The sequence below is a fragment of the Echinops telfairi genome, unplaced genomic scaffold, assembly GCF_000313985.2.
Source record: "Echinops telfairi isolate 266 unplaced genomic scaffold, ASM31398v2 ScPeMD7_7469;HRSCAF=8507_0, whole genome shotgun sequence".
NCBI classification, from domain to species: domain Eukaryota; kingdom Metazoa; phylum Chordata; class Mammalia; order Afrosoricida; family Tenrecidae; genus Echinops; species Echinops telfairi.
In genome coordinates this window covers 49,985,686-49,996,211 of record NW_022111372.1, presented here as the reverse complement: position 1 = coordinate 49,996,211, position 10,526 = coordinate 49,985,686, and the positions used below count along the sequence as shown (strand labels likewise).

Genomic DNA, 10,526 nt, shown 5'->3' with positions numbered 1-10,526 from the left:
CCTGAAGGAGGTCCTGAAGAGGGGTGACCCTCAACTTGGCAAGGGACACACAGGAGCTGAGCTGGGATGGCTTTGCATGGATAGTGCCCATCACAGCCCTGCCCTGTCCACTGCTGGCCATCGCCCACCCTGTACCATCTGTCCCCCAGGGCAACTCAGACAGCACTTCTGACTCTCCCCACCCCTACCCCCCAGTCCTTTCCCAGTCCCCCGGGAGACTTTCCCTCAGGCCCTGGACTGCAGCCTTGCCCTCTGCATGGCCCACACCTTCCTCACCCGCTTCTCTCCCCTCTGCGGATGCCCGAGCACTGGGAGGCAGCCCAGGGACAGCCATCTGGACTCCAGTCCTTACCACACCATCACAGTGGGCCACTGGGTGTTTTGCTTGACCTGAGTCATGAGTCCCTACCTGGGGGCCGTGTGTAGCCTGGTGGGGTGGGGTGGGGAAAGGGGTAGGAACTGAAGGCCACCAGCACCAGTCAGCAGGGTGTCCTCGGAGAAGGGCAGCCACACGCCGAGGTCGCTTAATTCACTTTATTAGCAAACGGTCACACTCGGCCCCTCTGGGCTCACCTTTGGGCACATCTCCAAACGAAAAGCTCCTAGGGTGAACAGAAAGCCCAGTCCCCCTGCTCCGGCCGGCGCGCCCCGCCCCCACACACGCACCACACCCAGCCCAGGGCCCCCATCGAAGGGGGGCTCCCCCCGCCCCTTGTTCCTGAGATGCCAGCAACGGGGAGAGGGCCCCCGCCCCCAGCTGTGGGGGCGCCGAATCCTTACTCCTCAGCCCTGCCACCGGTCCTGGCTGGGCAAGAAGCTAAATGTAAGAAAATACTTTAATCATTTCTGTGAAACAGTTAAGAAATAATGTGGTCTTGTTTCCTTTTACAATCCCATAAAAAAGTTCACATTGGTGCCGGCCGCGCGGGCGCGCGCTCAGTAGAATCGCTTGTTCCGCTCCTGCCGCTTCTGGAACACCACGGCCCCCACCACGGCGCACACGATGATGCCCAGGAGCGCGCACAGCAGCAGCAGGAACACCCGCCAGCCCGTCAGGGGCCCGCCGCGGAAGTTCCCCGTGGGGTCGTCCACGTTGTCTGCAGGAGAGAAGGGGCGGCTGAACCGGCAAGGCCCCGTGACCACAGCCCACAGCCCACAGGCACACTGCTGATGCTTGGAGGCTGTGGAAGTGCAGGTTCAAACCCTGCCGGTGCCTCTTCTAGCTGAGGGGACACATGTACCACTCCGTTCTACACGCAGCAGGCCCAGAAGCTCCACCAGGGGCCAGATACCCACTGACCTGTTGTTTGTGCCAACGCAGCCACCCTGCAAGGATGTCCTCGAGCCCTTCCTCTGGGGCCCGTGCTTCCCCAAGCCCCACCAGAAAGAAGCTCTGGGCACCCCACGCCTGGGGAGAGGGTGCACATACACACCTTTGGGAGACTTGAGGAAATTGACACTGGGCTCGATCTTGGTCCAGTCAATGTTCTCCTCGTCGGGGGTGTGCTCTACCATCAGCTGGAACAGCTTCATGGAGATGATGTCGTGATTGTCTGCAGGGCCCAGCGAGCCTGGGGTGAGCCTGGAGCCAGCCTGACCCACGCGACCCAGACCCTACTGCCTCCCCGGGGGAGTGCAGGCAGGATCTCAGGGCGAGCCACCCGCAGGGCGTGGCGATACAACACTCAGGAGGGACAGCGGGCAGAGAAAGCGGCCAGGGGCGAACAATCAGAATGCTTCCTTCCTCATATGTAACAATAGGTGGCTCTAGGGGAAGGCACACCCACGGGGGCCTGGAGACGTGCTTCTAGAAGGCCATGCAGCCCTGAAGCCGCTGGAGCAGCTCTGCTCTGCCCGGAGCCAGGTCTTCTACACCCACCGCGGCAACCAGCAAGCGCAGCGGCACGCCCTCTGCATGCTTGCCCCCAGAATGAGGGGCAAGGCCAGGCCCACTCAGGGAAGAGCAGCACAGCGGTCCAACGACTGCTGGGAGGGCAAAGCGGAGGCAGAATTCCTGGCCAGGAGACCAGCCCCCGGCATGCAGAATGTGTAGGGACAGGTGATGGGGTGGCTGCAGTTTTAAAGCAAGGAGTGGAGAAGCCCCCAAGACAAAGGCATGGAGAGACGAGGGAGTGGCACTAAATGCAGAGGCCAGCAGGGGCAGCGAAGCAGGGAGGCCCACAGCACCAGGAGCCAGTGGATGCAGCCCTCCAGGGGATGGAGAGCACGGGGGCAAACACGGGGCTACAGGAAGAGCAGCGGACTGGGCAGAGACGTGGCTTGGACAGAGGCAGCGGAGGAGCGAGCAAAGACTCAGTGGGAGACAGTGTGGAGCTGGGGAGCCGAGATCTGAGACCACCAAGACAGCCACAGGGCTTGTCACTGGGTTAGAGGTGGTGTGCGAGTGGATGGGAGTCCACAATGACACCAAGGTTATTTGGCCACTAGAAGTAAGGTGGTGTCATGTGCATTTGAGGGTGGACTGGAAACTGAGGGGTCTGTGACAGGCAAGCAAAGACGCTGTGTAGACTGGTGGCAGCCTAGGGCCAGGACAGAGATTCGATCCAACACAGTGTACCACACCCAGATTTAACACCCCTGATCTCCTACGGTCAAAAGAGCCACAGTGGCACCGTGGACCAAGCATAGGGCTGCCCAGTTCAAGGTCAGCACTTCACACCAGCAACGGGCACATGGGAGAAAGAGGAGGCACTCTGCTCTCTTGGCCAGGACACTTAGGACAGCGGCTCTGGTTTGGGCTTTATGCTCTGGGGCAGAGCTCCTGGCTGGCGCCAACAGTAAAGCGGAGCAGTGATCGGAGGCTAACCAAAAAGTTGGCGGTTTGAGTCTAGCCAGAGGTGCCTCCAAAGGAACACCTAGCAATCTACTCCCCAAAGGTCATAGCCACTAAAAACCAGCGTAGAAAACAGGAACACAGTGCTACTCGGACCCCTGGGAGGCCACACGAGAAGGGTCTGTGGTTGTCGGGTTGGTCAAGGACTGCTCAGCGGTGACGCCCTGAGGCACTCAACATCTAGGCCCTTCGAGGAGAGGACGCAGGCGAGCAGAGAAGGGAATGAGGGGGTCCTCAAGCTAGGACAGCAGACATGAGGGCAGGAGGCCTCGCTCAGCCTGCACTCACCGGATAGGTCACCGGTGCCGGCCGAGGCTCCGAAGTAGTAGCCGGTGGGCAGGCGCACCCCGGTGATGTCGATGCAATTCTTCCACTCGTTCTTGTCCTCCAGGTCTGTCATCACCTGCAGGACCAGCAGGTCAGGTACACCCCAGGTGGGCACGCCACCCCATGTACTCACGCAGCCCCTCCAGCCGGCTCACCGTCAGGCGGCCCCGAGAGTAGCGCACAGCCAGGAAGGTGTCGTGGTCCCGGTTGCGCAAGTCGGCCGTGCAGCCCGCCAGCTCCGTCCAGCGCCCATCCTTGCTGTGGTCGTAGGACAGGGAGCCATTGTTGACCATCACAGAGATGTACGGGAACACGCGCTGGGACCAAGACACTGGTTACTCCACAGCCGGCCCAGTGCCCCTGCCCCCGCCCCGGGGCTCCCACCCAGGCCCTCCTCCACCACACGGAGCTCGGGGCCTACCTCAGTGGTCTCATCATTGGGATACGTGTCCAGGAAGATGGCTAAGCCGTGAAAGTTGTCTTTGCTTCCAAACACAGGTCCTGCAATGGTATGAAAATGCTCTCAGGCTGGGAGAAGCAGGAGTCCCTCATGGGCAATGCCAGCACCACCGATGTCCCAGCCAGAGAGGAGGGCAAAGCTGAAGCCACCTGCCTGAGGGGCACACAGGGGACCAGGTCACAAAGAGCAGGTGCACACCTGGGAAGAGCCCTGGAGGAAGCCCCAGCCTCTAAAGCTAGGGCCCACAAACGTGTTCTGTGAGGGGCCAGTGGGGCCACCACAGTCTGTCACACAGACTCCCTTGGTTCTGTATTTTAAATAAGCCTTAAGGTGGTGGTAGAACCATTCTGAGCCAACGTGCAGCCAGGAGCCTACGGTTTGCTCTACGCCAAGCTGTCACCACACATCTGAGCTGCATTTATGTTCCTCACCCCTCTTGGGCCCCATCTGAGGGTGACTTGCGTGTTAAAGACCAGGTAAGGGGCCTAAAAGCACCGGCATTCATTGGGATCCCTGGGTGGCATGGAGGTACCTCAGAAGAAAGGCCTGGTGATCGACTTCTGAAAGGTGGGCCATTGAAAACCCTCAGGGGCACAGTCCCACCCTGACACACAGGGTCACTGGGACCCAGAACGGATTCAAGAGCAGCAGGTAGTGGGCCTGGGGGACAATATGTGCAGTGTAGAGCTCAGCTGGGGACAGCATTGAGTCACAGGATCGGCGGCTCCTCTTTGCTAAAAGGCACCCCCCCTTCCAGAGCCAACCTCAGATCCATGGGGGTGGGCAGTGTCTCCTGGAGGCGCACCTGGCACGAGGCGGTCCCGGGTGTACCACAGGGCGATGCCGTCCCCATGGAGGTTCTTCTTGCCTGTGCCGTGGACCCTGAAGTGGACGTGCATCTCCCAGTCCTTGAGGAAGCAGGGCTGTGGGGACACACAGAGAAGCTCAGCACACTGCCCCACAGACCTTGCCAGTCAGGAGGGACATGCATGTCCCCGACCGACAAGACAGACCTACTAAGGCTGTCTCAGCAGGTGGGAGGGGCTGCAGTTGGCTGGCCTCCAGGTCAGGAGGGGGCAGCCACACCGTGCTCCAAAGCTGCCAGAGGCTGGCTGGTGGGCACCCTGGGACCCTCTCTCCTCGATACCAGCTGCCCACTCAGCCCTGGCTCCTCACTGCCCCTACCTGCATCTGTCTGAACCACTTAAGAGTCTCTTTCACTGAAAGCAAAACTAACTCAGTCTCACCCACGTCTGTCTGAGCCAAACCCCTGCCCAGTCTTCAAATGCTGTCCTCACCCTCCACCCCACCTCACAGCCCTTAGCCACCAACTCTTCCAGCTCGCCCACCTCCATTCTCTTCCCTTCCGGAGCCTTCCAAGACAAGGTGCAATCTGCCCGACTCCCAGGAACGAGCTGTGCTTCCGCCTCTTGCATTGGCCAGCTTACATGTGGGCACAGTGCCAGGCAAGGGTTAATGTCTCTCAACTATTGTAGTGGGGAGAAAGCGGGTGCGAAGGGTACCATGGGAAGCAAGCATGCTGGGCCCCGCCCACAGCAAGGGGACAACCTGGCATGGCCCACCAGTTAGTTCTGTGAGAAAACACAAGTGTGTATGTGTGTACACACACACACACACACACACACGAAAGCACTTGGGGAAGATTGTACTATCCTGTGCAGATGAGAACATGGAGAATCACCCACTCAAACAACAGTGGACTGACTGCCCAGGGTCCAGTCCACTGGGGACATTTGGGAGCATCTGCAGCAGATCCCTAAGCACTTACACACAAAGATGCATTATCCACACGAGCAAAAGGCAGGGACACCCAAGTGTCCATCAACAGATTGGGGGTGGGGGTGGAGATGTGGTATGTAGAATATTACTCAGCCATCTCCCAAGGCAAAAAAGACTCCAAATTCAAAATGACATCCTACAGGTGTCAGTATACAGTGCGTCTATGTGCTGCCGGCACCATCTGGTGGGTCTGACTCAGGGTGACCCGGTCTAAGACAGGATGAAAGACACCAGCAGCCTGAGGCCAGTGGGGTATCCACTGCCTCCATGGCCCTGGGTGAATTCATCGCGGTCACAGGCAGGACTACAAAAATGGGGGGAGGACCCTGATTGTGACCCAGACAAACTGCAGACCGAGAGATTACAGGATTGGTTCTGGGCTTAACATGACTGGTGACTGCAGCCCAGGACGGAAGGTGAATCACGGGGGGTGCCTGAGGAGACTTGCGGGGCAAACTAGATCCTGGAGGGGTGCCGGGAGCGCAGAGGCCACAGCGGCCACAGGGCCGGCTAGTTCAAGGTTGCAAAGAAGAACGCACGTGGAGGCAGGACTTGAGGCCCAGGCTGGAAATGGCAGGAAGCACAACGGAGCCTGTCCTGCAGCGACGTGGGGGTGACTGCACAATTATGAATGTGACCGAACCACTCGAACCTGTGGCGTGAGCTGTATGTCGGTGCAATATGTCGACTGCTAAAAACAAACCAAACATTGAAACTCAACGCGGCAGCCGTAAGCACAGCCTTCCACAGACGGGCCCTGCTGTGGGGTTCAGCTCTGTCACAGGCAGAGGCAGGAGCGAGGCTGTGATGCACGCCACAGCAGGGACAAGCCCAGAGGACATCTGCTGAGGAAACGTGCCGGACACAAACACCGGACTGTGTGGCTCCCTTCTACTACACGGAGGGTCTGTAAGAAACAGGTCACTCATCCACACCCCATAGCACTGAGCTGCCCAGCCCCCAGGCTCTCAATGTCTCCGGGGCCAGAAAGTCTCATCTGGACAGCACCGTGTTTGGTCTGGTTTTCGTTTTTGTTTCTTTTGAGAAAAGGTAAACCCATTGAGACAAAAGAAGATTTGTGATATCAGAGGCTAGAGGAAGGGCAGAATGGAGTGTTTAAAATCACTAAGCTTTATTAAATGATATTCACTACATGGATACAGTTTTATCGTGTCAATTTCCACCTCAAAAATGCTATTTGAAAATGTGCTAAAGCTCTAATAAGCATACACATCAAAGGTACTGAGCAAGGCAAGGTAAACAGTGAATAAAGGTAAGCTGCTGGTGGAGAGAGGGAAAAGCATGAAGGTGCTCGCAGCCCTCTTGCGAGAGTGACGTGGGAAGGGCACCGTCCGCAGGTCTGTCGTGTGTGCAGGCTTCTGCGATTAAAAACCCCCTTTCAAAGAGAACAAAGCTTGTGGCCGCACCTGGGAGAGGGGATGCTGTCCTCCTGGATTCATAGGCCTCACCGACTGGCCCACAATAAAAACACGAAAAACAAGATCATGGAAGGAAAGAGGGAACCAAGAAACAAGGACACAGAACCTTAAAAGCAAAGGGGGGGGGGGGGCAGATTACCTTCAAAGGAGCGACAATCAGCCTGCCACCTGCCTTCCCCACAGAACACCACAAAGGGAGCAAAGAGACAACAGAGGGATATATTTGGCACCGAAAGACAATAGCAGACAACCTTGGCTTCTATACTTAGCGAATGCCTCCTTCAGGAGAGAAGGTGAGACCATGACATTTCACAGACAATGAAGAGGCTCCGCAGCAGTGGCTGCAACCCCATGCCACCCTCCAACCGTGGGGAGGGGACGATGACCCAGAGAGAAGCCAAGGCTCCGAGAAAGGGCAGTGGTGGAGGCAGTGGATGCGAGGGCACAGGTCAAAATAGACAAAACCAGCTTTGTGTGGTCCGAAACAGAAAACACAAGAGGAGGGACCACAGGGAGGCTGAGTGTCCAGGAAGCAGTTCTGGGGGCGCACGCACGGTCATCCGACTTCGATTAAACTCCAGGGCAACCACTAAACAAAAAGGAAAGGGGCGGAAAACTTCCAAGCTGACAGCTGAGGAGGAAGCCAACCCATCCACACGCAGGAAGTGGAGCTGGGGGCCCCGTTAGGAAGTGAAGAGTCCAACCAGACGCCAGCACTGGCCTGACTTGTGGAAGGACTGCATGCTGGGTGGAAAACACACCTAGGAGTCCCTGGGAATTGTCTTATGAAGGGGTAGCCCCCAAGCCCTGGAATTTTAAGAACAGCATCATGTCTCATCAGTAACGACCTTGGGGAAAAAGGCTGGGTGGCTTCAGAGCTGTTCTTTCAAAGCCCAGCAAGTTCCCTTCCAGTCAGTCAGAGCCCGAGGCACACATTCCACAGCAACCCTTCTCATTCCCAAATCTTCCGTCAGGTTTTGCTGGCCCAGGGTCCAAGATATTCCAGACAACTGCCTCGTCTCTTCAGTCATCCATCACCGGTCTTCGGCACAGGTGCATGTATTTGGTCGACATGTTCGTCTGTTTGGGACGGTGATGAACATCCAGAACACGGTTTGTCATCAGTCAACATTTCACCTTTGATGGAAGGAGAAAACCCCGGGTACACTTGAGTTTTCCCATAGCTCTGTCCTTGTCAGCTGTGTTCAACGTCACAACAGATTCTGCAGCTTTTTTCCTGAGCAGGAAACAGAATTTCACAACCGCACACCGTACTCTTAAATCAGCCATTACAAAAAACAGGGTTCGAGTGAAACGGCTTTTATGAAAAAATTCACTGTGACCAGAGAACCTTCCCAGGTGACACCACTGGGTGTGCTAACCCAGAGTGAGTTGCTCTATGCTGGCCGCGCAGGAACAACATGTACTATGGAAGCTCCATCCAGTGGAGCTTTTATTCCAGTTTTTGGGGGGTACCCCCTCGTATTTCTCACAGCAACACGCATTTATACCATTAGCTCAAAAGAAAAGCCCTCTAATTATTGTTTACAAGAGAAAATGCCGAAACCACCACCATCACAACAATGAAAAACCAGGAAAAAGAAACAGGCCAGAAAACACCCAGAAATAGAAAGTAAGAGCAGACTATTGCAGGTATACTAACAACAGACAAACATTAAGGGAGGGTGTGGGGGGTGTAGTCCTTTGAATAACAACAGAGGTAATTACCAGGAAGGGTGAAGGAAAATTTCCATATGTACCTCAAGGGGCCCTGGGGGTGCAGTGGTTAAAGCAGAGGGCAGCTAAGGGGAAGGCTGGGATTCAAACCGACCAGCTGTTCCCCAGGAGAGAATGCGCAGTCAGCTTCCAAAAGGATTTCGGCCTTGGAAACCCTCTGGTGGGCGGCTCTATTCTGTCTACAGGGTCACAGAATCAGGATCCACAGGACAGCGGAGGTAACAGCTTAAAAATATACACAACAAATAAAGACAAAGACAAGGTCCCCAATAGAAATCGAAACACACCTCCTTTAGGGACCCACCTGACAGCACCCCGCAGCAAAATAAGGGGAGGATCCACAAGACTGACCACCCAGCCAGCAACCCTGTCCAAGACCTTGTGCTCCACAAGGGGCAGAATCCACAGGGTGGAAAACACACAGGGAACATTTCTTAACAACCGCCCACCACTCACAGAGACCTCAAAGAACAAAGCTAGAGGACCTTCCTGGACATGACGCAGTGAAGTATGTCAGAGAAAATGTAAGAAAGTGCGAAAAGCCTTCCTCCACAATCACGCATTGCTTAACATCCACGGCGCGTTCTGTGAAACGGGCATTGGGTGATTTGGTGGCTGTGTGAACGAACACTGTCTGCTCTTGCTTCTTCTCCAAGCATCTCGGCCGAGAGCAGCTTGCCTGAGCAGTTACCGGCATAGTGCTGACAGGGCCTGGCTTTGGGGCTGGCTCCCTAACCCGTGTCTTTAGCAGTCTCCTGCACTGGATGGCGGTCCCTCTTGGCTTTCCATGGGCCTTGCAGCTTTCGGAGCAGCTCATCCTGTAACTGCCTGGAGAATTTTCCTTTGTCTTGAGGGCCCATGCCAACACCCCTAAGCACGAGCAAGCAGCCTTCATGGATTTCCCACTTTGATGTTGTGCAGGAATGTCTTGCTTTACTCCCAAACCTATCCCTCCCCGTTGGTCTCTCGCTGTTGCGATCCCTGGGCTTGTTTTGCTGTACTTAGGCACTGGGAATGCACGTCACCATAATCGTTTGAAAGAAGATGAAATCAAGAACAAACTACAACACTCTCAGGAGATGGGTGCTACATGAGACTGGATGCTGGTGTCCAAGAGCCAGAGCTCACATAGGGATGTAGGGGAGTTTTTAACACAGGTGTTGATTCTGACGATCCAGACACAGATGGTCCTAGCTGATGCACAGGCTACCCCATCAGTACCCTACCTTTGTGTAGCAGAGACAGGAGATCCCCATGCTGCATGAGGGAAGCTGTTATGCCTGCTAGCGCCCCGGCTCCAGTTGGCTATTCTGAACCGTGCTAAAACCATCGATGTAATGTGGTCAGATGTTGACCGAATGGGCAATATGCAGCACATGACTGTATTTGAAATTTTAAACAAAATCCACATCTCACACATACAATTGTCAGCCAGAAACTGGACTTCAGACTGTCTCTTTGGCCCTGCAAGAAATCTCCGGGGTGACTCCCAGGCCTTGGGAAGTCTCCCTGTGCCAGTGGATCAGAGGCTGGAAACAGAATGACCTAACGGCACAAAGCCTCCAAAGGACTTGAAGCAGGAGGTCCTGGCTAGAAGAGGCCCCGAAGCTGCCTTGTCGGAGAAGACAACACAGCTTCGGTTCTCACCTGGCTGCGAGGCCGGCTCACGGTCACTCGGGAAGCCAGGCCCACCGGGCACTAACAGACCCCCATGCAGATGAGTACTTTCCCCGTCTCGGCTCTCAACAAAATCCATGGTACATATGATCCAACCTAATCCGACCGCCAGTGAGCCGCCTGAAAAAGATCACGGCATGACCTGGGGTTTATCAGCCAAAGAAGCTCAGATCATTGAGCCGCAGCCCCAGTGGGGCACACTCCCTGTGCCCCCACCTCCCGGTGTGCGCCC

At 55.9% G+C, this 10,526-nt stretch overlaps 1 protein-coding gene across 1 annotated transcript in view; it reads right to left on the bottom strand.

Moving 5' to 3' along the window:
• Positions 1-519: 519 nt before the first annotated feature.
• LMAN2 (lectin, mannose binding 2) overlaps positions 520-10,526 on the bottom strand; it is a 13,922-nt gene continuing 3,915 nt past the window's right edge. The window contains exons 3-8 of the mRNA XM_004696820.4: positions 4,447-4,564; positions 3,603-3,682; positions 3,337-3,498; positions 3,143-3,257; positions 1,434-1,553; positions 520-1,097 (exon numbers count right to left, since the gene is read on the bottom strand). Coding sequence (XP_004696877.1) covers positions 937-1,097; positions 1,434-1,553; positions 3,143-3,257; positions 3,337-3,498; positions 3,603-3,682; positions 4,447-4,564 — 756 coding nt within the window. The 3' untranslated portion in view covers positions 520-936. The remainder of the gene's footprint in view (positions 1,098-1,433; positions 1,554-3,142; positions 3,258-3,336; positions 3,499-3,602; positions 3,683-4,446; positions 4,565-10,526) is intronic.